Source organism: Seriola aureovittata, chromosome 12 (genome assembly GCF_021018895.1).
Source record: "Seriola aureovittata isolate HTS-2021-v1 ecotype China chromosome 12, ASM2101889v1, whole genome shotgun sequence".
NCBI classification, from domain to species: domain Eukaryota; kingdom Metazoa; phylum Chordata; class Actinopteri; order Carangiformes; family Carangidae; genus Seriola; species Seriola aureovittata.
The window spans coordinates 3,726,733-3,753,899 of record NC_079375.1 but is presented as its reverse complement, the minus strand read 5'-3'; the positions used below and the strand labels follow the sequence as shown (position 1 = coordinate 3,753,899).

The following is a 27,167-nucleotide window of genomic DNA, read 5'->3' as shown; positions in this document are numbered from 1 at the left end:
GAGTGTATTGAGTGGATTTAAGAGGTTGTTTCTTTTTTATATAAGTTGATGTTATAAAATATAAACATCTTTTGTGATATTTGAAACTTCAGCCTAACAGTCTTTTCTTTGTCAGACTTTGGATTTAGTCACTTTGGATAGAAAATGTGCCTCTGCAAATCATAATCCTCCCTTTCATCCTTCCACGCTGCCTCTACAGTAATACTTTATCCGTCTGACGTCTTCGTTATGCTCATATGTAATAACGCTCCTGTAATAATCCAGTCCAAAAAAAAAAGTGGTTTCTCCAGCTGAAATGTTTCTGTTTCTTGTATTTATTTATCCAAATAAAGGCTCCTGTCACTTTCATGAGGTTTTAGAAATCATTTCTCTGCAGAAACAGGCTAACTATCTGTTGGTTTTACTGTAATACCAGCAGATGCCTAATTATTTTTCTGTCCTCAACCAGCCCTGTCTCCACTTCTGTGTTCTCGCCGTTATGAATTAATATTAAATATAAGTGTGTGTTGGAGAATTTGGGTTACACAAATCAAAAAAACAGAAGTTGCTGCTGTTCTAAACTCCCTCTCTCCTCTCTCCACATCATCCTTCCCTTCCTTCCTGCAGGGCAGTAAAAAGAAGAACCTGAACAAACAGGAGATGTGTAAATACCTGCGTTTCATCGTCCAACGTATGAAGGAGAGGGTGAGAACAACTGTATATTTATTTCTACCTGTTATTGCTGCTGTTGTCCACCTTCAACTCATCAAACCTCCTCCCTGTGAGAACACAGCAGACTGTTGTTGTCCAATATAACAAGCCAAAGTAGTCTAGAGAAACAACTTACTCTAGTCTGACTGTTAACATTTTCATTAGGGTTTGGATGTCATTTAGATTCCATCAGTTATGATTTTAATTCTTTTTGTCAGTTCCTCCTCTTGTCATATTACATGAAAAAAGAATTTAAAGATTCACAAGGTGAATGTTCACTTTTTTTGAGTTTTTGTTTTATTGATATCACAACTATCAGCAAAAAGTTCTTCATTATTCTTACACTGCATGAAGTTGTTAGAGAGTCAGTGATTCCATGAAGTGATTACAAATTGCTGCATCACTTAGCCGTGCTTTTGAGAAGTAATGTGTGATGTGACGCTTAACTAAACACTGTCTTCACACGGCTTAAAAGCTACAGTTACCACCACAAGTTTGTTTACCTTGTGTCATGTTCACCCCATCGGCTTAGCTGTCAAACATGGCAGCCCGCCCACTCTCAGAGGCTGCAGGAGCCATTCTGAAGTAACTCGACAAACATGTTTTTACTCCTGTAAAATCATTTCTAAAAATATAGAAAAATACATTTGAAACCCAGTGTGACATGACCACAGTCTGTGGTCTGTGGTTGACGCCTCTGCTGTCCCACTTGTACAATTACCCACACTAACCCTCACTCCTCTCTCAAGAAGAAATATCCCCTTCATTCTCCTACGTCACCACCCTTACCCTCCTGTCTCACTCTCTCTTCCTTTGCTCCCTTACCTCAAGTGATAAATAATGACATGACTCTTCCACCTTTCTTGTTCTCTCATCCCTCATCTGTTCATCCCACTGTTCCCTATGAAATTAGTATCAAATCTCATCATTTACCCTCCATCTCTGCTTCATTAACCCTCTCACACATCTGTCCTCCATTCTATGAAGTGGTGTTAAATCAGTATCCCTCCTCTGTACGGCTGCAACTAAAGATTATTTTCATTATCAGTTAGTCTGGAGATTTTTTTCTTAATTAATGGATCTCTGTGTATCAAATGTCAAAAAAAATATCACCATCACAACTTTGTGACGTCTTCAGATGACTTCATTTGTTGACCAACAGTCCAAAACCCCAAAATATTTCATTTGCTGTCGTATATGACAAATCCTCACATGTTAAAGGTTGAGCCTGCTTTAATTTTCCTTTGATCGATTAATCAGCCAATAATTGCAGCTGTACTCCTCTACATTGCAGGCAGTGGATCTGAACAAGAAAGGCAAAGACATTAAACACCCTATGTACAAACGGCTGATCCACACTGCGCTGGACGTCTCCAACATCCAAGAGGTAACAGTCAAGCCCAGTGTCACGCTGTGTAACTCCTGTTCTTATTTAAAATCCTAACATTTTTCTGTTTTTATATATATATATATTTTTTTTTTTTTTTTTTTTTTTTTTTTTTGTCAGTTTTTTACATTTTCTCACCCATACAGAAGATTGAAACATCCCCTCACACCCACAAGCAAAAATGAAAAAGTACAAGAGGGGCAGATTTAAACAAAACAACAAATAAGAGAGATGGACTGAAAACAGACACTGACCCTGAGCTCTGTTTGTGTTTGCTGAAGAGATACTATCTGTGATTAGAAGATTTGAGGTAGTGAAAGTCGAGTGAACAGTGTGGGGCTTCTACTCTATTCAATCCTTCCCTCCTGCAGAGCTAACACTTGCTAACAGCTGTCTGCAGATGTTAGCCTGATGTCCGGTCAACACAACCAGATGAGTTAGTGAGCAGACTTGCAGACCTGTCTGTGCTCAAAGTGATCATTAAAGTGGATCTCTGCATTTTATGTGTGTGTGTTCTTCATGTGTAGCTGCATGAGACGTATTTATTACGCTGATGCCTTTGTTAGCAGTGCAGGTCTTTTTATTATTATTGCTAAACTGCTTTTGCAAATGTTTCACCTTTTTAAGTCGTCAAGTCAGTCAAAAGCAAGGTCAAAGAATTATGATGAATTATTCTGTCCTGGAAGATAAGGCAACGTTTCATTTGCATTCCTCATTTGTACATCAGTAATTCAAGTAAATGCTAAACCACACTTACTGTCATACTGTCTGTTCTTGATGATACGTCAGTTTCAATATAACATCGTCCACCTTGGCTCATTGTATAATTAATTACCACAATTGCAACACTTGATTTAAAAAAAAAAAAAAAAAAAAAAGGTGTGTGTCTGTGTATTAGACAGTGTGTTAGTTTAGGCAGGATGCTGCTGTTTTGGCCACTGTTGCATCACCCAGCCTCTGCTAGACACACTGGATCTCTGCCCAGATGTGTGTATGTGTTAGTGTTAATACACACACACCCCTCTCCTGGACCTCTCGCATTTCGGCCTGTGAATAGACCTCTTTGTACCTTCTCTCGCTCTCTCTCTCTCCCTCTCTCTCTCTCCCTCTCTCTCTCTCTCTCTCTGACCAACATTCTTGCTCTCCATCGATCTCTTCTCAGAACCTGTCTGAAGGAAAGTATAAGACCTTTGAGGAGTTTAAAGCAGACGCTCAGCTGATCGTTCACAACACTGCCATCTTGTACGGAGGTGAGTCAAATTTTTACAGGTTTTACTGTGTTGTGCTGAGTTGTTTCCTCTTTCATTTCACCTAGAAAACAAGATGAAAATGCGTCACCACCAGAGCATTACTCATCTAAACATGTAGTGAATACTAAAAATATTCATTCAAATGCTGTTTGTAAACTGCAGCACCTGCTGAATATGATTCCACAAGTAGCCCAGGAGCAAAGCATATGAATATTGTCACTTTCAAATAAAGAGTTTGTTTCTTTCTTGCTGAGCAATGTTTGTTCTTGTGTGTTGCAGTTCACAGTGACCAGGCAGAGATCGCACGGTTGCTCTTCAGCGACACATGCCATGAGGTACCGTCGTTTTATTCTTTCTCTCACACACTGTAGTTTGTAGGTTCAGAGCTTATTGTTTCAGAAGTTCTCAACGGTTCTTGTAACTTTTTTCTTTCCTCCCTCCCTCTTCTCTCCCTCATTCCTCCTCTCCTCTTCTTCCAGTTGAACGAGTTGTTGTTGTGTAAGAACTGTTTCTACCTGTCGAACGCCCGGCCTGACAATTGGTTCTGTTACCCCTGTGTGAGTACAACCAAACCCAGTGTACCAGGCCCAACCAAACTTTATTTCTCAATAGAGGCGGCAACATGCTGTTGTTTTTGTTGTTCTTGTTGTTTTTCTTTATCAGTAGAATCATTACATTATCGGCGGCAGTTGTAAGATGCAATTCTAGTGTTGTTTTTGTTGATTGGAGTTCCACTCCCGCTTAAATCCATTTGATTTAGTGAAACAAGTAGTTGTTTACCACACCAGTGGAGTTTTACTTCACTTTTGTCTCGAGTCAGATGTCAGGTCTTACAACCCAATATCCCAGTTAGTTTGACATAAACAAACAAGCTGTGGGAAACTGCTACAGACATTTAAAAACTTTTTTATGCCAATTTTTAGACTAAAATCATTGATGAAACAAGACAAAATAATGTACAGACCATCAAACAGTATACACACAAATTCTTGCAAATTCATGCAGACTACTGAAAAAAACTAGGCAGGTTGTCCTGTGATATAAACTGTAACTTTAGAATAAAAGGCATCCCACCACAAAAGAAACTCTGATTGTGCTTGTTAGAAATATTCCAATAGGTTGTATCTTCAGTCTAATATGTTTCTTTTTGCGTCTGTTAACTTGGCAGAGCCCGAGCCATGACCTGGTGTGGGCAAAGATGAAAGGTTTTGGTTACTGGCCTGCCAAAGTCCTTCAGAGGGAGGACAACCAGGTGGACGTGCGCTTCTTTGGACACCAGCATCAGAGGTTAGAGCAGCTGGACGACATCACAAAAACAGCACGCAGTATCGCTTTTCTGATTGAGTGGTTCAACAGCAGGAGTCTGTTTTTTTTTTATCTATGTGAACTCTTTTTTTTTTTTTTTTTATAATTTAGTGCACATTAATTTAAAGCACCTAAAGTAGGACTGTTACTGTCCTCACATCTCTATCAGCCATTTTAAATTCATCAGGTCTTATTTGGAAACAGCTAATATGCTCAGATGTATAAATATAACATTAAAATGGTAAATCTCGAGCACTGTTTTTTTCTCCTCGTCTCCTCCAGAGCGTGGATCCCCGCAGACAACATCCAGGACATCAAGGTGAGTGTCCAGCAGCTGCAGGTGAAGCGCAGCAACGGCTGGAAGAAGGCGTGCGAGGAGCTCGAGGTCTACCAGCGTTTCCTGAGGGAGGGACGCTTCTGGAAAACAAAGATGGAGGAAAGCAGCCAGCCGCACCAGCACCACCAACAGAGCCAGAGCCAGAGCCAGACCCAGAGCCAGAGCCAGCGGCAGCAGCAGCAGCAGCAGCAGCAGCAGGAGCAGGAGGAGGGCAGCGTTAGGACGGACAGACTGGAGAGGACAGACGAGGCCGAGTCCAGCATCTCCTCTACCAGCAATGAGCAGGTCCGACATGTAAGTAGAGTCTTAACAGGTCTTCACATGTGGTGGAAACGCAAACACAAGTTTACACAAGTTGTAGCAGCCTTGAGGTTTGTATATGTGCTGACTGTTAGTTAGTGAATCATGGCAAAAGAACTAAATTGAGTTCCTGAGATCCTAAAATGGGTCCTGAGCCCCAGCTGAAGTTCCTGCAGCGGAAATGGTTTATACCCAAGTGAACACAATAAGCGTTTGATGGACCTGTTAAAAAGCTACTGGCCACCCCATCCTCTCAGGTCATCTGGTATTAATCAAAGATTTCTTGCTCCTGGCTGCTGGATCAGCCTTCAAATTATTGCTGACAAACTTAGTCGTGTTGTCATCTGTCGTCTTGTTTTTGTTGCTGCGCCTTCACTGTGCCTGTCACAGTAAATTTCTGCAGAGGAGACAAACAGCGTTATTTTTTGAGTCTGGTTAACACCAGTCTTAACTTCCTCTGAGGTTTCCACGGCGATTGTTCGTCTCTATCGGATCTCTAATATAAACGTGGTGCTGCTGCAAACTCACACTAAAAACACTAACACCAAAGCAGCAGGTAGTTTTCTGTGAAACAAAGTTAGGGCTGTTTTTAAAAAAACATTTCTGTAATGCACTAACAAAAAAAAAACGTTAAAGTTAAACTTTACACTGGTAGAGCATAAACTCAGATAGTGTAGATATAAATAGATCAAACAGTGCCACCTGGTGACTGAACCGCCACATTGTTCATTCAGTATTCACTGGTAACATTATACGCAGCAATGCAGATTAATAGAGGGAAGAAAACTAGACTAGTTTTTGTGGTTGTGACCTTAACACTCAAATTATAAAACTAGGTGTGATTAAGGATCTTTGATTAACATTGATAAGAGCAATGTGACACATTTTTATCTGAGCAGCAATTTATTTATTCTTTCGTTTTTAGCATTTAAGAGAAATTGCTTTTTATAAATGTCTCTACAACACTTGACTTCACTTCTCTGTCTGTGTTTTGATAGAACCAGAGAGCCGGCTGGAACACTATGATGTTCAACATTTTACATAAATACCATTTTACCATTTCATATGAACTTGTTTTTTTTCCCCCTCCAGCTCAAAGGCAGCCAGGAGCCCAAGGCAAAGAAAAGCCGTCGGACTCAGATGGTTGAGCCCAAAGAGGAAGTCAGTGTAAGTTTGTTTGTCAGCAGTCAGACTGTAGCTACACAGAAAGTAGTTGTTCGTAGTAGGATGAATTTCTAGTGGAGCCACACATGTCTATATTATTACATTTACTATGAATCTGCAATATGCAAACTGAGCAAATTACAGCATTTTGTTGATTTTTGCTCAACAGCTAGCAAGCTGCAAGGTCAAACAGACTTTTTGAAATTTCATTTCATTTCATTTATTTATTTATTTGAAAAGGACAGTGCACATTAATTAACCTCTCTGTAAATATGCCAGTGTTAGCCAACAGGCTAATTTTCAACTGCAGTCCTCTGGCAGGATGTCTAAAAACCACATATTGACCAGATGTTCATCAGTCAGATTAATAAATAACACATATTAAAAAGATACATAAAATAGATATAAAAACAACATATATCAAACAACAACAAGTTAGCATAATACCATTTAAGAGTGTTCACATGTCTGACTGCTTAAGAGCCAGTCCTTAACATCGTGGCTAAATTTAAAATAGGAAGTGCAATTTCTTAGCTCTGCTGGTGTGTTCCATAACTTAGAGGCTCTCACAGAGAAACATAACTGACCAAAAGTAGTCGACCTATGAGGGACTACACCGTCACCTCTTAAAGCCGATCTTGTGGTTCTATTATTAGATGTTTTCTTTTGTATGAATGTACAGAGTGGTGGGGAGCCTTGCCATTCAAAATCGTAAAGAGCAGACAAGCATAAGCATATTTTAGCATATTATCCCAGCTAAGTAAGCTATACTTTTCAAGGATGTTACAATGATGGTATAATTTGTGTTTTCTGTCTAAGACTTTAAGGGCTTGTTTGTAAATAGAATGAATTGGTTTCAGTATTGAGTTATTCACTTGGCTCCAGCTTGTCATACAGGTGGGGGATGATCATAGCATTTAAATAGATTTTAGCAACATATGTTGTTAGACAGTTTCTCATATATTCAAAATTAGCTAAATTATATTTAGTTACTTGCATTACTTTTCTCACTTGATGTTTAAAAGATAGTGTTGATGTTTAAGTTCATGAAATACAAAATAACAGTGCATAACAAAATAGTGCTGCCCAAACTTTACATACAACCGTGTATGGTATAAGTAAGAAGAAGGATTTTTACTGATGTTACAGATACGTATCAAAAAAAAAAAAATTGTATTTTATGTTAAATATGTTTTAAGTAGGGCTGCACATTTAATCAAAATATTATCGAAATCACAATATGGCCAAGCACAATATCCAAATTGCAGAAGCTGCAATTTTTTTTTTTTGATGAAGGTAAAGTGTGTCACAATAACAGACCATAAACGAAGCGTTGTGGTGCTACAGAGATGCAGGGAACATCTTTGTTGCAACAAAAATCACATCATTTTTAGGTTGGTTTTTTTTAAAGGGAAAATGAAATGTAAAAATGACCATACCAACTAATATCATGACTCATATCACAATATCTGCCTAAATAATTGTGTAGCAGGACTGGCTGCCACTGAGAGTTCCCTCAGCACACACACACTGACCAGACAATTGACATTAACAATTATGTTTTTATTGTGAGGACTGAACACACACACTTTCATCTTAGACTTCTCTTAAACTTGTCTTTGTTTGCCGAGCCCTTTTGGCGCACGCACTCCGTCTCTCTTATGTTGTTTCTCATGGCTCGCTGTGGCTGCCGTTGGCCCTGTGTGTCTCGTGTGCCAGTCCTCTTTGGTCCAGCACGCTACTGCATTAAAAAAGAATAGACCCATTACCTCACCTGGCACTGCTCTCATCAGCCCTCTCCACACCCCTCTCTCTCCTGCAGCTGTGTGCCGACCATGCCCATCTCCACAAATCGCAATATGATTTATTTTTTTCATATTGTTCAGCCCTAGTTTTACATTCATTTGATTGTAATCTGATTAAAAAAAAAAAAAAAAATAGACCGTGTAAGATATTGAACTTCAAGATCCAGTGTCAGTTGGACTAGTCTGGACAAGTCTCGGTTTCTTCAGAGCATTTGTGATGATTACTATTTAATATAACTTTAAAGCCTTTGCAACAGAATTAGTTGTAGATTGTTACATAAGGTACAAAAGTGTTTTATTTCCTCACCTTTCTCAGACACATGAAAGTTTTTTCTTGTGTGGCTTCATAAAAACGTCCATGTTCCCTCCTCTCCTCTCCTGTCCATCAGGACCCGGAGCCGGAGATGGAGGCGGTGAGCTCCAGCCAGGAGATTCCTGTGTCCTCGGCACCGCAGCAGCCTGAGAAGCTGTCGGTGTCTACGCAGACCAAGAAGGCCAATGGAGGGTCGCCGCGCACGCTGCACCGCGGCACCCAGACCAACAGTGACGGTGCCTGCCAGAACATGTGCCACGAGAAGTACACCAAGGTCTTCAACGACGTCAAGGAGATGATGAAGGCCGACAACAAGAGGGAGACGGAGAGGGTCGTCAGAGAAGCTCTGGAGAAGGTTTGTGTTTGTCTTAAAGAAAATATCTTACTTCACTGTCTGGATCTTTGATAAGGAACCCTCCTGTCTCTGTGCCTGCAGCTCCGTGCTGAGATGGAGGAGGAGAAGCGTCAGGCAGTGAGTAAGGCGGTGGCCGGAGCTCAGGCCGAGATGGAGAGGAAGTGTAAGCAGGTGAAGGAGAAGTGTAAAGAGGAGCTGGTGGAGGAGGTGAAGAAGCTCGTGGCCCAAAACAAACAGCTCATCTCCCAGACCAAGAAGAAGCAGTGGGTGAGTTCTGCATCAGTCTCTTTTTCCTCTATAACAGCTGAGGAATATTTCACTAAAGACCCAAGTACATTTTACATGTTTCCTTTATAAAAACTGATCTTTGCAGAGAAGGTGAAACATTTCTACAGCTCTTCCCCTGAATATTGAATATTAGTTGATAAAATCCTGAACAGGTTTTTTTTTTTAAACCTTAATATTGAAATCAACATCGGCCTTTGAAATCTGTCTCTTAAGGATTATAACTTAAAATTGGACATTAAACATTTAGTGTATTTAGTTTTAACTCAGTTTAAAACTCAGTCATAAAGGTACCACTAGCTTGAATAAACTTGATATTAATAGTCTTGGATCCACCGAAAAAAATGTTTATCAAGTGTTTTGTTCCTCTAGATGTTTAGATTTCCTTGCGTAATACAGCTGCATAGGAAACACTTTGCCTAAACTACTTGCCAACAAAGCCCAAAACATTCTGTCAAAATGCCTCAGGTGGCTTTCAGTTTGTCAGTCCGTCCCATTCTCATTAACATGAAATCTCACAGACACCTTGCGGAAATTTCTTCTAATTTGCAACAAACATTCACTTGGGCTCAAAGATGAACTGACTAGAATCTGGTGGTCAAAGGTCAAAGTCACTTTGACCCCATAAAACATGTTTTTGGCTGTAACTCACAAATTCATGCACTAATTATGAAACAATTAGACACAAATGTCTATAAAGATTAAATTAAGTGATGACATTTTATATTCAAAAGGTCAAAGGTCAACCAAACTGACATCACAACAAAAACACCTCTGGCTATTATTCAATACTTTGACTCAGTAAGAGGAGATTGTGACCATATTTTCTGCAACTTGGCTGGTTGGAGAAGGATACAACCATGAGGGGGTAATTCTAGTATTTGGTAGTTTTGCTTACATCACTAGTACTAATTATCATTAAGTCAAATGGCTGGCTGATGTTAGTTTGTGCAAGTCTGCAGTTGAAACAGATCAAGTATTTTAAATTAGTTCATCAGGATATTTTCAATTTTTGAAACAGCTTAGAAATATAACAGGCAGATTTATATAGACTATTTCAGTGCAAAAATGTTCTTTGATCTCATGTTGTTCTCTCTTTGTAATATCAGTCTATGTGGTGTTAATTTTCTCTGCCCAAATTTCAGTTTGTCTGATTTTATTTCTGCTGCTGTAACTTAAAAAAAAAAAAAAAAAAAAAAAAAGAATTATATCCTCGTGGTTGTCTGCCTCTGCCAATCAAACTACTCCCAGGTGACATCTAGGGCTGCCATTAACAACTATGTGTGTGTGTGTGTGTGTGTGTGTGTGTGTGTGTGTGTGTGATATAAAATATGAACCATTTGTGCCAAATTATGTCATAATTGCTGTGTGAAGTCTTAATTAATGGTTAAAAAGTGTTTTGTGAGGTCACCTTGACCTTAAGTCCTCAAAATCTATCAAATCATCCTTGAGTCCAAGTGAATATTTGTGCAAAATTTTAAAAGGACGGACAACCCAAAAACAATATGGCTCCGGTTCTAGCTGTCGCCCGCGCAGAGGCCGGAAACCTCTTTGTTTTAGTGTTTTGTGTTTTCCCAGCTGCAGTCTTGTAACAGAAGTCTTGGCCTTGTGCTGTTTTCAGTGTTATAACTGTGAGGAGGAGGCCATGTACCACTGCTGCTGGAACACCTCGTACTGCTCCATCAAGTGTCAGCAGGAGCACTGGCACGCCGACCACAAACGAACCTGCCGCAGGAAGAGATGAACAAGCCCTGCCCTCTCTGACCCCTACACAGCACGCCATTGGCTCTTGCCCTCTCCTACGCCTGTCAGTCAGTGTCTACAACACACACACACATAAACACAAACACATACATGCCCCTCTCTCCTACTTCTCTACTTGCCTTCCTGAAAACTTTGTGGACCCGACGTTTTTCTGCGTGAAAAGAGCGAATTGTTCTTTTTTTAATTTAATGTACCCATTGTATTGATTTTTCTTTCTATATTTTGTTTATTTTGTCTCTGAATCATGAACAGATTGCGTGAGAGCATTTGCTCGAATGCAAAATTAAGGTATGATTTTGTGTGTGTGTTTCTTTCGCCTTTTTTTTTTCTTTACTGAAGTGCTAATTTTGAACTTGTCAGAGAATGTTATTTAAGTGTGTAGTAACAGATGAGCATTAACTGAATACATTTTATTACCTGAATTTTTTAAAGACTCACTTTTCTTACTGTAAATGCAACAAATACACACAGTCGATCTTATGAGGAAAAAAAAGAAAAAAAAAAAAGTGAAAACATGCCGTAAGTACTATCGCTGCGTTGAACTCGCTCTGCTTTCATAGAGAAAACTTATTTAAAAAAAACCACAAAAAACTGCAGAAGATATTGGATTGTGGTGATGTGGCTCACAGATGTTGATGTATTTTGTTTTTTTTCTTGAATCTATTGAGGTGCATAGCACCTTTTTATCATTTCTACCTAAAATCTTATCATCCTCAAGTCACTTATTGGGAACAGGGTCACGAACTCGGCCTTAAAAGACGCCGACAAAATAAATCTTCCATGTATTATTATTATTGTTGTTATGATTAATATTATTATGCACATTTTTTAAATAGACAAATTTTTATGAATCCGATATTAAAAAAAAAAAAAAAGTTTTTGGTTCTAAATTGGGGAAATGTAAGCAATCTTTCCTGAGCTGGATCTTAGAGAGGTTCCATGATTTGACAGTTTTTTTTTTTGTTTGTTTGTTTGTTTTTTTTTAACATTTCATTTTCTTAACCACCCAAATGCTTGTAATATTGCCAAAAAAGACATTTTGTTGAACCTACCTAGATCTGGTGAGTCCTCCCTTCCCCTGCTTTCCTACAACCTTAAAAAAAAAAAACGATGAATATTTTTCAGAGCGTCGTCAGTGTCATTTTTCTAGTGATGTACACTTGAAATTCGTCCTCTTTTCTTTCCTTTCTTTTCTTTTTTTTTTTTTTTTTTTTTAAACCTAAAGTGACTAGCTATGAGACTCTTTCACTGCTTATGCTATAGTTGGTGGTCAGTGCCTGTTTTTCTTTTTCCTTTCTCATCCTCTTAACTCCCAGTGAGGCTACATGCATGTTGATAGTTTCATAGTTTGTCTTTTTTCACTCATTACGGTAAAATAAAAAAAATAAAAAAGAGAAGACCAGAAGCTCCTGGTGTCTAATAAGCAGTGACAACGGATGGACCAATATAAAACATTATGCAAATGTGAATGATCAAATGAATCTTTTCTAGAGTTTTCCCTGCGCTGGATGTCGCGTGTCGATTGTGTAAACATATGGTGCTTGGAATTTTTTTTCTTTTTCCAATCTGGCAATAAAATTGCCAGTTTTTGATTTTCTTTGAGAATTGTGACACTTTTAAAGTTTGTTGACTGTTTCCTCAGTTATGAAGACTGACTGAACGGAGGAAAATGATTCAGTTACTCTGTACAGACGCGCTGTTGTTGTTTTTTTTGGTTGTTTTTTTTTTTATCATCGGTTTGTGCTTCTGTTAACATGGGGAAAAAAATACCGTAAATTTTCACATAGTGGGCAGGACCTTTATTCACCTCAGCTGAAGAGAGAACCAGACTTTTTATTTCTTATACTCCAGATTTGATCGTGTTTTAACTGTAAATGAAACCTCAGTTCTCAGTTAAGGTGGTATCCTTACGCCGTGTGCCGACTCCTCACCACATGCCACATCATGAGCTAGATATTGATGTTTGTGGTAGATGTTTTCCGCAGTTGAAGTGACTCTTTCATTGTGTACCAACAGGAAATGCAACACATGAGCACAAAGACTTCAAAATGCCAAATGAAAACTTCACAAATTTTAATACTTTTTTGTTTTTTATGTTATCTTTATGTAGCTAGCATGGTCCCAGTTACACACAACATACTAACTGAACACAGTGTGTAGAATATGATAATGTTAGCATACTGTTTCTGCAGTTATCGGCACACTTGCAGCTTCCACTTAAAAAGAAACGGATTCAGGAAAATGAGTTTTCTATCTTGTTCTTTCTCACTCTTCCATTTTCTTTGCATTGCATTGTGGGAGAATAGTGTCCATCAACTGCACATTGAAATGTTTTGTTTTATTTTGTTTTTTTTACTTAATTTGGTCACTTTTCCCAAAACCTGCTTGGAGCTTGTGTGCAGTGTGAAACTGGGAGAAACTTTGCTGCTGTGATTGACTGAACATTGATTGTACTTTGCATGTCGGGACAGTAATCAGATTAGGTCTGAAAGGAAAGTTCCCAGATACCGGTGTTAAATTTTCAGATTGCTTGTTTCCCCAAAGGTGTATCCAGTTTGCAATGAGATTAAACGGTGAAAATGATTCGATTAATTAATTTGTGTGATTCTGCTAACTGAAGTACTAATTATATAAAATTAATTCAACTTATTTCACATTAGTTGCAGGTTGTTAAGCTAAACAAATTAAATGAAGATTGTTCACCTGTTAACGTTTTAATAAAGGACATTAAATCTAACCTCTTCATTTCTTCACTTTTCCAGTGTGAAAACACTAAAAACTCAAAACCTGCTTTGAATTAGTTAGTGTGAGAAACTTGGATTCAGCCATAATCTATTCCCTTTACCTGGAAGGCTTTTATTGTGAAATATGTGCGGTAATGTTGAGTTTCATTGACAGCAGCTTTAAGGATGAGGATGGTGTTATTCTATATTTTGTTTTTTTGTAAAAAAAAATCCCTTTAAAAAAGACCCAAACCAGCAGTGTGTTACTCAGCTCCAAGCACAATCATATAGTGAATGTCGGGGACTATTTTTAGCAGCGCATTAATTCACATTTGGTGCTCTAGTGAGTCTTTCTGGAAGGAGGACAGTGTATGTGGGGTTGAGTTTAAATAAACTACATCGTGGTGATGAAGGGACATGTCACCTGTTGTAACACGGTGTCTCACTGGTGGGTTTTAATAGTGTTTGGAAACACTGGAGCTCTGTGGCCCAGAGGAATCAGATTCATCAGGCTGTAGATACTCACGATACTTGTTGGTTTTGGTCTTCTCATGGGATTTGATGACGATAAGAAAAGTGTAGAATATAACAAATAAGTGTAGAAGATGACAAACAATGTGATTGTTATTATCTGAGAACATGTCCACTATTGGGGAATTTACGGTAACTGTTGTTCCGGACTTCATCTCTCTGTTTTGAAACCTGTTTTAAGTGTATCACTTTAAAATGTAACATGTTACTGTACAGTTGAGCCGCTGTGTGACGTCTCTACTCTCACTCAGTGCGCTGCAGGTTATGATTTTATGTTTCTTCATGTTGTCTCTCAGTTTTCCTCTGCAGGCTTTAAGGTCAAACATGGTGTCTTTTTTTTTTTTTTTATTATTTTCATCATCATCATCATTATCATTGCACTACATGTAAATAAAATGTCCTGTCAATATCTCCTCCATATTATATGTACATTGTAAATGAATTCACAAATATTTGATTTCAGCTGTTTTCACTCTATGTTCACAGCGACCTGGATGACTGTTAGTTCTAGTTTTGTACAATGTACAACCGTTATCATATGAACCCCCGGCTTCTGTTGTTGCCACAATGATCTGAGCAGTGTGTCATTTTAAGCATGTGTGTGTTTCAGGTTTGATTATTTTTCATTTTTTACTTTGAACTCCCTGAACCACACTGCACCTTAAATGTATCCCAGTATTTCAGCGTGTTGTTTTTTTAACATACTGTTGAAAACCAACCAATAAATGCATGTTCTTCCAAACCGAGACACGTGTTGAAGGTGACACGTTTTTTGTTACGTACATGTGACCTGTGAGGCCTCTGCTTTTCTCTTTCTCTCTTTCTCTCTCTGACGGTTTTTATATTCGTCCATCCAGCCGTAAAAGGTTTCAGTGTGAAAACTTCTTCTTTCTTTTCCCCCTGTGGACAAAAAAAAAAATTGATGTCATTCCAGTTTGTATCTCTGGTTTTTAACTGCATGAGTAAAGGTGTGTGTATCTACGGCTCCCTTTCTTCTTTTTTTTCCTTTCTTTTTTTTTTTAACTCCCCCTTGTGTAAAGAAGACATATTTGCACTCCTTCAGAGAAATGCAATATGACAATGATGTTTTTTTTTGTTTTTTTTTATTTCCTGGAAGTTCAGTCGAGCTAAATCACGTCTCTGAAGAGGTCAGCTTGAAAAACTGAGTGAATTGATTTTTGTGTTGTCATCCAGAACTAGACTTTCCACTGTTCTTATTCCTGAGTATTACAAGTACATGATACTGTGCGGGATACTAGTTGAAAACTAGTTGGGTTTTAATGTACTTTTAACTGGAATAAATCCAGTTTAAAGTTTCCTTTGTCCTCACTTCCTGTTGGTCATTTTCTTCTGTTCTGTCCATATGTAAACTATTAATCGTGGCTTAACATTTTCTATGCTCTCAACTTTTTTGTTTTCTGTTTTTTTTTGTTTTTTTATGCTTTAGCTAGCAATATGTATATAAATATATTCTATGTGCTAACATGGAGGAAATAAATGTATCAACAATTTCCTGTGTTTCCATTTTTTGTTGTTTTTGTTGTAAAACTGAATAAGAAAATAATTCATTTGGTCTTCCTGAAAAAGCTGAAATGTTTTCTGTTCATATTCTGATTTAACCGATACTGTGCTATAGTCACCTTTTTAAACGGTTTCTTCAGCCAAATATACAACACATTTTCTTAACTTGTTTGATATCTATACATGCAGATAGTTTTGGTTTTATTTGTGGAGGTGTTGTGGTTTCTGTCTTTGGGATGTTTGGATGAATGTAATTGTGTTGATTTCCTTTATTTTAACAGGAAGTCCCACTGAGTTTAAAGGAACTATTTGTAAGTTTTGCTATCGCTACATAGTCAACGTTAGCATTAGCAGCTGTTTACTTACTAGTCTAGAAGAAACGTTACGAGCTATCTCCAGAGGTGGAAAGCGACACCACTGTTGATTCTCAAGTTAGCGTGCTAACCAGCTAGCCACAGCCAGTCTGCCTGTCTTTACACTTTCTGATACCGAGTCATTGAAGAAGTAGTGCTGTTCGGAGGGCGTATTATAACCTTTTGTCTTGTAAACACAACGATGGCCTAAGACTTGTAAGTCAACAGCTGTTGATGCTAACGTTGGTTTTGTAGCAATAGCAAAACTTGCAAATGGCTCAGACACACCACACATTAAAATATAGCAAAAAACAAAAATACCACGTAGACGACATAACAGCAATTTGAAGTCGATGGCCTCTCAAGAAAAACTGTCATGGTGCTAAAGTGCATTGTCTCTTTCCAGAATTGATGCTTCAGTTACTCTGGATGATGAATAAGTGGAACTGTTTTCTGTCGAAGAAATACAGTAGTTGAAAACTGTTAACGTTAAAACTGTTCACAGCTGTAACCAGGAGACTGTTTCTTTTCTGGAAAGACTATTGAAGTTTTTAAATCTCAGAGACAGAAATATCAAAAACTTTGACGAAGAAAAAGCAAAACCAGTGTTCAGCAGCTACATATCCCATCATCACTTCTTAGCTATTATGGGTGCTGCCAAAGCCTCATGGGAGTTGTAGTTGTTAAATGCTTATAATCTTTTTTTTTTTTAGTGATGAGTATATTAATGAATACTGAAAAAATAGTTTGCAATTCTCTTAAATGCGATTTTGATCCTATTGAAGAAGATAACATTAACATAAGTCCGACATTATTCTGTATTTTTCTTATTGTCAACAAATCCTGTGAAACCGACAGTGAATGGATCCGACCATCAGGTACTGTGTGGCAGAGAGGAATAAGCTTTGGATACACACAGTTTTTATATGCCAGACCTCCTCTGCCACTGGTCTTTGAATATGAAATCAAAAAGTATTTACAGTTCAAAAAAGGGTTTCTTAGGCAGTTTAATAATTTATTAAACGATGCTAACTGACTATTAATGTCAAAATATTTCATTTACCATCATATGAAAAAGAAAAGCAGCAAACTGTTTGCCTGATAATTGATTGACAGATTTATTTTTTCTCGATCAACCAATCAATTGATAATTTATTTCATTGGTTTTTAGTACGTATAGTGCGTTTTTAAATTTCTTTTTCACTGTACAGACATTATAGACTCTAAATCAGTTACTGAAATAGTTTCACAGACAAAGACATGAGGTAATCATTTCATCTCTGAATTAAAAAATGTCATCTAAATTTTAACACGTAACACTGCATTTCTAAGCACTTCATAAGCATTGAACAAATGGTTTATATATGTAGGTAGGTATGTATGTAGGTATGTGTATAAAGGTATGTGTGTATGTATGCTATGTAGGTATGTATGTATTCAAGTATGTACAGTGCCTATAAAAAGTATTCACCCCCTTGGATGTTTCCCCCTTTTATTGATTTTATAAATGGAATCATGGTCAATACAATTTGGCTTTTTTGACAAGAATTTACAAAAAAAACTATTTAATGTCAAAGTGTAAACAGATTTCTACAAAGTAATGTCAATTAATTAAAAATATATAATGTAAAATAAGTGATTGCATAAATACTCACCCCCTTTAAAGTGACTGACCTAATTCAACAGAGGTCCAGCCAATTGGTTCTAATAGTCTCACAATTAGTGAAATGGAGATCACCTGAGTGCAGTGAATGTGTCTCAAGTGGTTGTAGTATAAAGACACCTGTGTCTGGAAGGTCCAGTCACTGGTTAATCAGCGTTCCTGGCTACAATTACACCATGAACAAAACAACACTCCAAGAAACTGCGAGAAAAGGTAACTAGAAAATTCCAGGGAAATTTTGAGTGCCACGGGGGCTACTGCCGGGACGAGTACATGATTTATTTCGTTTTTATGAACTTCTATGCCTTTATATACTATGATGTTTTTATGAGATTTTATGCCATACTGTAGTATGACATTTTTTGACATTTTTGTGCCTTACTATACTGTGACTTTTTTTTTTTAATTAAATGCCACTCTTCTCGCCATACTATATGTTGATGTTTTTTGGTATTTTTATGCCTTATTATACTATGATGTTTTGTGCCTTACAATATTATAACGTCTTTTGGCATTTTTATGCCTTGCTATACTGTGACGAAGAAAAAGCAAAACCAGTGTTCAGCAGCTACATATCCCATCATCACTTCTTAGCTATTATGGGTGCTGTCAAAGCCTCATGGGAGTTGTAGTTGTTAAATGCTTATAATCTTTTTTTTTTTTTAGTGATGAGTATATTAATGAATACGGAAAAAATAGTTTGCAATTCTCTTAAATGCGATTTTGATCCCATTGAAGAAGATAACATTAACATAAGTCCGACATTATTCTGTATTTTTCTTATTGTCAACAAATCCTGTGAAACCGACAGTGAATGGATCCGACCATCAGGTACTGTGTGGCAGAGAGGAATAAGCTTTGGATACACACAGTTTTTATATGCCAGACCTCCTCTGCCACTGGTCTTTGAATATGAAATCAAAAAGCATTTACAGTTCAAAAAAGGGTTTCTTAGGCAGTTTAATCATTTATTAAACGGTGCTAACTGACTATTAATGTCAAAAATATTTCATTTACCATCATATGAATAAGAAAAGCAGCAAACTGTTTGCCTGATAATTGATTGACAGATTTATTTTTTCTCGATCAACCAATCAATTGATAATTTATTTCATTGGTTTTTAGTACATATAGTGCGTTTTTAAATTTCTTTTTCCCTGTACAGACATTATAGACTCTAAATCAGTTACTGAAATAGTTTCACAGACAAAGACATGAGGTAATCATTTCATCTCTGAATTAAAAAATGTCATCTAAATTTTAACACGTAACACTGCATTTCTAAGCACTTCATAAGCATTGAACAAATGGTGTATATATGTAGGTGGGTATGTATGTAGGTATGTGTATAAAGGTATGTGTGTATGTATGCTATGTAGGTATGTATGTATTCAAGTATGTACAGTGCCTATAAAAAGTATTCACCCCCTTGGATGTTTCCCCCTTTTATTGATTTTATAAATGGAATCATGGTCAATAAAATGTGGCTTTTTTGACAAGAATTTACAAAAAAAAACTATTTAATGTCAAAGTGTAAACAGACTTCTACAAAGTAATGTCAATTAATTAAAAATATATAATGTAAAATAAGTGATTGCATAAATACTCACCCCCTTTAAAGTGACTGACCTAATTCAACAGAGGTCCAGCCAATTGGTGCTAATAGTCTCACAATTAGTGAAATGGAGATCACCTGAGTGCAGTGAATGTGTCTCAAGTGGTTGTAGTATAAAGACACCTGTGTCTGGAAGGTCCAGTCACTGGTTAATCAGCGTTCCTGGCTACAATTACACCATGAACAAAACAACACTCCAAGAAACTGCGAGAAAAGGTAACTAGAAAATTCCAGGGAAATTTTGAGTGCCACGAGGGCTACTGCCGGGACGAGTACATGATTTATTTTGTTTTTATGAACTTCTATGCCTTTATATACTATGATGTTTTTATGAGATTTTATGCCATACTGTAGTATGACATTTTTTGACATTTTTATGCCTTACTATACTGTGACTTTTTTTAAAATTAAATGCCACTCTTCTCACCATACTATATGTTGATGTTTTTTGGTATTTTTATGCCTTAGTATACTATGATGTTTTGTGCCTTACAATATTATGACGTCTTTTGACATTTTTATGCCTTGCTATACTGTGACGTTTTTTGAAATTTTATGCCATACTATACTGTGATGTTTTTTTACATTTTCACACAATACAGTATGATGACGTTAGTACGCGATTAAGTTTTTTGGCATTTTTATATGCCTTACTATACTTTGACGTTTTATGCCTTACTATACTATGATGTTTTCATGACGTTCTATGCCTAATGGACAATAACCTTTTATGATATATCATGGATTAGTATGCTAAGATATTCTTAATATGTTGCTATACCATGAGCTTGTCATGCAGCAACATCGTGGTACAATGGTTAGGATTGTTGCTTCACAATGAGAAGGTCATGGGTTCAAACCCTAGTTTGGGGCTTTACTGTCTTATGACGTTTTTTGACATTTTCACGCAATAGTACACAATGAAGTTTTTTGGCAATTTTATGCCTTATTATACTATGATGTTTTTTTGAAATTTTATGCCATACAATACTGTGACGTTTTTTGACATTTTTATGCTCTACTATAATATGACTTTTTTTGGCATTTGTTTGCCTTACAATACTGTGACGTTTTGTGCCTGACTATACTATGACGTTTTTTGCCATTTTTATGCCTTATTATACTATGATGTTTTTTGAAATTTTATGCCATACTATACTATGACGTTTTTTGCCATTTTTATGCTCTACTAGAATATGTATTTTTTTGTCATTTTTATACCTTACTATACTGTGACGTTTTGTGCCTGACTATACTATGACGTTTTTTGCCATTTTTATGCCTTATTATATTATGACGTCTTTTGAAATTTTATGCCATACTATACTATGACGTTTTTTGAAATTTTATGCCATACTATACTATGACGTTTTTTTAAAATTTTATGCCATACTATACTATGATGTTTTTTGACATTTTCACGCAATAGTACAAAATGAAGTTTTTTGGCATTTTTATGCCTTACTATACTGTGACGTTTTATACCATACTATACTATGACGTTTTTTGCCATTTTTATGACTTAATATACTATGACATTTTTTGAAATTTTATGCCATACTATACTATGTCGTTTTTTGAAATTTTATGCCATACTATGATGTTTTTTGCCATTTTTATGACTCAATATACTATGACATTTTTTGAAATTTTATGCCATACTATACTATGACGTTTTTTGACATTTTTATGCCCTACTATAACATGACTTTTTTTGGCATTTGTTTGCCTTACTATACTGTGACGTTTTGTGCCTGACTATACTATGACGTTTTTTGCCATTTTTATGCCTTATTATACTATGATGTTTTTTTGAAATTTTATGTCATACTATACTATGACGTTTTTTGAAATTTTATGCCATACTATACTATGACGTTTTTTGCCATTTATATGTCTTACCATACAATTATGTTTTCATGACATTTTATGCCTAATGGACAATCTTTTGTGATATATCATGGAGTAGTATGCTAAAATATCCTTGATATCATGCTATACCATGAGCTTGTGATGTAGAAGTATTGTGGTACAATGGTCAGGACTACAGCCTAACACTGACAAGGTCATGGGTTCAATCCCTGTTTTGGGGCTTTACTGTCCTATGATGCTTTTTGGCATTTTTATGCCTTACTATACTATGACGTTTTTTGAAATTTTATGCCATACTATACTATGACGTTTTTTGACATTTTCACGCAATAGTACACAATGAAGTTTTTTGGCAATTTTATGCCTTATTATACTATGATGTTTTTTTGAAATTTTATGCCATACAATACTGTGACGTTTTTTGACATTTTTATGCTCTACTATAATATGACTTTTTTTGGCATTTGTTTGCCTTACTATACTGTGACGTTTTGTGCCTGACTATACTATGACTTTTTTTGCTATTTTTATGCCTTATTATACTATGACGTTTTTTGCCATTTTTATGCCTTATTATACTATGACGTTTTTTGCCATTTATATGTCTTACCATACAATTATGTTTTCATGACATTTTATGCCTAATGGACAATCTTTTGTGATATATCATGGATTAGTATGCTAAAATATCCTTGATATCATGCTATACCATGAGCTTGTGATGTAGAAGTATTGTGGTACAATGGTCGGGACTACTGCCTAACACTGACAAGGTCATGGGTTCAATCCCTGTTTTGGGGCGTTACTGTCCTATGATGCTTTTTGGCATTTTTATGCCTTACTATACTATGACGTTTTTTGAAATTTTATGCCATACTATACTATGACGTTTTTTGCCATTTTTATGCTCTACTATAATATGACTTTTTTTGGCATTTGTTTGCCTTACTATACTGTGACGTTTTGTGCCTGACTATACTATGACGTTTTTTGCCATTTTTATGCCTTATTATAGTATGACGTTTTTTGCCATTTTTATGCCTTACTATACTATGACGTTTTTTTGACATTTTCACGCAATAGTAGAAAATGATGTTTTTTGGCATTTTGATGCCTTACTATACTGTGACGTTTTATGCCATACTTATACTATGATGTTTTTGGCATTTTTATGCCTTAATATACTATGACATTTTTTGAAATTTTATGCCATACTATACTATGACGTTTTTTGACATTTTCACGCAATAGTACACAATGAAGTTTTTTGGCATTTTTATGCCTTACTATACTGTGACGTTTTATACCATACTATACTATGACGTTTTTTGCCATTTTTATGACTTAATATACTATGACATTTTTTGAAATTTTATGCCATACTATACTATGACGTTTTTTGAAATTTTATGCCATACTATGATGTTTTTTGCCATTTTTATGACTTAATATACTATGACATTTTTTGAAATTTTATGCCATACTATACTATGACGTTTTTTGACATTTTTATGCCTTATTATACTATGATGTTTTTTGAAATTTGATGCCATACTATACTATGACGTTTTTTGCCATTTTTATACTCTACTAGAATATGACTTTTTTTGGGCATTTTTATGCCTCACTATACTGTGACGTTTTGTGCCTGACTTTACTATGACGTTTTTTGCCATTTTTATGCCTTATTATACTAAGACGTTTTTTGAAATTTTATGCCATACTATACTATGACGTTTTTTGCCATTTATATGTCTTACCATACAATTATGTTTTCATGACATTTTATGCCTAATGGACAATCTTTTGTGATATATCATGGATTAGTATGCTAAAATATCCTTGATATCATGCTATACCATGAGCTTGTGATGTAGAAGTATTGTGGTACAATGGTCAGGACTACAGCCTAACACTGACAAGGTCATGGGTTCAATCCCTGTTTGGGGGCTTTACTGTCCTATGATGCTTTTTGGCATTTTTATGCCTTACTATACTATGACGTTTTTTGAAATTTTATGCCATACTATACTATGACGTTTTTTGCCATTTTTATGCTCTACTATAATATGTATTTTTTTCGGCATTTGTTTGCCTTACTATACTGTGACGTTTTGTGCCTGAATATACTATGACGTTTTTTGCCATTTTTATGCCTTATTATATTGTGACGTCTTTTTAAATTTTATGCCATACTATACTATGACGTTTTTTGACATTTTCACGCAATAGTACACAATGAAGTTTTTTGGCATTTTTATGCCTTACTATATTATGACGTCTTTTTAAATTTTATGCCATACTATACTATGACGTTTTTTGAAATTTTATGCCATACTATACTATGACGTTTTTTGAAATTTTATGCCATACTATACTATGACGTTTTTTGACATTTTCACGCAATAGTACACAATGAAGTTTTTTGGCATTTTTATGCCTTACTATTCTGTGACGTTTTATACCATACTATACTATGACGTTTTTTGCCATTTTTATGACTTAATATACTATGACATTTTTTGAAATTTTATGCCATACTATACTATGACGTTTTTTGCCATTTATATGTCTTACCATACAATTATGTTTTCATGACATTTTATGCCTAATGGACAATCTTTTGTGATATATCATGGATTAGTATGCTAAAATATCCTTGATATCATGCTATACCATGAGCTTGTGATGTAGAAGTATTGTGGTACAATGGTCAGGACTACAGCCTAACACTGACAAGGTCATGGGTTCAATCCCTGTTTTGGGGCTTTACTGTCCTATGATGCTTTTTGGCATTTTTATGCCTTACTATACTATGACGTTTTTTGAAATTTTATGCCATACTATACTATGACGTTTTTTGCCATTTTTATGCTCTACTATAATATGTATTTTTTTCGGCATTTGTTTGCCTTACTATACTGTGACGTTTTGTGCCTGAATATACTATGACGTTTTTTGCCATTTTTATGCCTTATTATATTATGACGTCTTTTTAAATTTTATGCCATACTATACTATGACGTTTTTTGAAATTTTATGCCATACTATACTATGACGTTTTTTAGAAATTTTATGCCATACTATACTATGATGTTTTTTGACATTTTCACGCAATAGTACAAAATGAAGTTTTTTGGCATTTTTATGCCTTACTGTACTGTGACGTTTTATGCCATACTATACTATGATGTTTTTTGCCATTTTTATGACTTAATATACTATGACATTTTTTGAAATTTTATGCCATACTATACTATGACGTTTTTTGACATTTTATGCTCTACTATAACATGACTTTTTTTGGCATTTGTTTGCCTTACTATACTGTGACGTTTTGTGCCTGACTATACTATGACGTTTTTTGCCATTTTTATGCCTTATTATACTATGATGTTTTTTGAAATTTTATGCCATACTATACTATGACGTTTTTTGCCATTTTTATGCTCTACTAGAATATGTATTTTTTTGGCATTTTTATACCTTACTATACTGTGACGTTTTGTGCCTGACTATACTATGACGTTTTTTGCCATTTTTATGCCTTATTATATTATGACGTCTTTTGAAATTTTATGCCATACTATACTATGACGTTTTTTGAAATTCTATGCCATACTATACTATGACGTTTTTTTTAAATTTTATGCCATACTATACTATGACGTTTTTTGACATTTTCACACAATAGTACACAATGAAGTTTTTTGGCATTTTTATGCCTTACTATTCTGTGACGTTTTATACCATACTATACTATGACGTTTTTTGCCATTTTTATGACTTAATATACTATGACATTTTTTGAAATTTTATGCCATACTATACTATGACCTTTTTTGCCATTTTTATGACTTAATATACTATGACGTTTTTTGAAATTTTATGCCATACTATGATGTTTTTTGCCATTTTTATGACTTAATATACTATGACATTTTTTGAAATTTTATGCCATACTATACTATGACGTTTTTTGACATTTATATGTCTTACCATACAATTATGTTTTCATGACATTTTATGCCTAATGGACAATCTTTTGTGATATATCATGGATTAGTATGCTAAAATATCCTTGATATCATGCTATACCATGAGCTTGTGATGTAGAAGTATTGTGGTACAATGGTCAGGACTACAGCCTAACACTGACAAGGTCATGGGTTCAATCCCTGTTTTGGGGCTTTACTGTCCTATGATGCTTTTTGGCATTTTTATGCCTTACTATACTATGACGTTTTTTGAAATTTTATGCCATACTATACTATGACGTTTTTTGCCATTTTTATGCTCTACTATAATATGTATTTTTTTCGGCATTTGTTTGCCTTACTATACTGTGACGTTTTGTGCCTGAATATACTATGACGTTTTTTGCCATTTTTATGCCTTATTATATTATGACGTCTTTTTAAATTTTATGCCATACTATACTATGACGTTTTTTGAAATTTTATGCCATACTATACTATGACGTTTTTTAGAAATTTTATGCCATACTATACTATGATGTTTTTTGACATTTTCACGCAATAGTACAAAATGAAGTTTTTTGGCATTTTTATGCCTTACTGTACTGTGACGTTTTATGCCATACTATACTATGATGTTTTTTGCCATTTTTATGACTTAATATACTATGACGTTTTTTGAAATTTTATGCCATACTATACTATGACGTTTTTTGACATTTTATGCTCTACTATAACATGACTTTTTTTGGCATTTGTTTGCCTTACTATACTGTGACGTTTTGTGCCTGACTATACTATGACGTTTTTTGCCATTTTTATGCCTTATTATACTATGATGTTTTTTGAAATTTTATGCCATACTATACTATGACGTTTTTTGCCATTTTTATGCTCTACTAGAATATGTATTTTTTTGGCATTTTTATACCTTACTATACTGTGACGTTTTGTGCCTGACTATACTATGACGTTTTTTGCCATTTTTATGCCTTATTATATTATGACGTCTTTTGAAATTTTATGCCATACTATACTATGACGTTTTTTGAAATTCTATGCCATACTATACTATGACGTTTTTTGCCATTTTTATGACTTAATATACTATGACATTTTTTGAAATTTTATGCCATACTATACTATGACGTTTTTTGCCATTTATATGTCTTACCATACAATTATGTTTTCATGACATTTTATGCCTAATGGACAATCTTTTGTGATATATCATGGATTAGTATGCTAAAATATCCTTGATATCATGCTATACCATGAGCTTGTGATGTAGAAGTATTGTGGTACAATGGTCAGGACTACAGCCTAACACTGACAAGGTCATGGGTTCAATCCCTGTTTTGGGGCTTTACTGTCCTATGATGCTTTTTGGCATTTTTATGCCTTACTATACTATGACGTTTTTTGAAATTTTATGCCATACTATACTATGACGTTTTTTGCCATTTTTATGCTCTACTATAATATGTATTTTTTTCGGCATTTGTTTGCCTTACTATACTGTGACGTTTTGTGCCTGAATATACTATGACGTTTTTTGCCATTTTTATGCCTTATTATATTATGACGTCTTTTTAAATTTTATGCCATACTATACTATGACGTTTTTTGAAATTTTATGCCATACTATACTATGACGTTTTTTAGAAATTTTTATGCCATACTATACTATGATGTTTTTTGACATTTTCACGCAATAGTACAAAATGAAGTTTTTTGGCATTTTTATGCCTTACTGTACTGTGACGTTTTATGCCATACTATACTATGATGTTTTTTTGCCATTTTTATGACTTAATATACTATGACATTTTTTGAAATTTTATGCCATACTATACTATGACGTTTTTTGACATTTTTATGCTCTACTATAACATGACTTTTTTTGGCATTTGTTTGCCTTACTATACTGTGACGTTTTGTGCCTGACTATACTATG

The 27,167-nt window shown here is 35.4% G+C and overlaps 1 protein-coding gene across 3 annotated transcripts in view; it reads left to right on the top strand.

Annotated features, from left to right (window-relative positions):
- The window catches only part of zmynd11 (zinc finger, MYND-type containing 11), a 33,751-nt gene extending 18,031 nt beyond the window's left edge, over positions 1-15,720 (top strand). For all 3 annotated transcript variants that reach the window (XM_056390314.1, XM_056390313.1, XM_056390315.1), the window contains 11 exons: positions 607-684; positions 1,985-2,077; positions 3,240-3,327; positions 3,607-3,662; positions 3,807-3,884; positions 4,496-4,614; positions 4,915-5,263; positions 6,362-6,436; positions 8,628-8,906; positions 8,988-9,173; positions 10,813-15,720. In XM_056390314.1, the coding sequence (XP_056246289.1) occupies positions 607-684; positions 1,985-2,077; positions 3,240-3,327; positions 3,607-3,662; positions 3,807-3,884; positions 4,496-4,614; positions 4,915-5,263; positions 6,362-6,436; positions 8,628-8,906; positions 8,988-9,173; positions 10,813-10,935 (1,524 nt within the window). In that variant the 3' untranslated portion in view covers positions 10,936-15,720. The remainder of the gene's footprint in view (positions 1-606; positions 685-1,984; positions 2,078-3,239; positions 3,328-3,606; positions 3,663-3,806; positions 3,885-4,495; positions 4,615-4,914; positions 5,264-6,361; positions 6,437-8,627; positions 8,907-8,987; positions 9,174-10,812) is intronic.
- Positions 15,721-27,167: the final 11,447 nt, after the last annotated feature.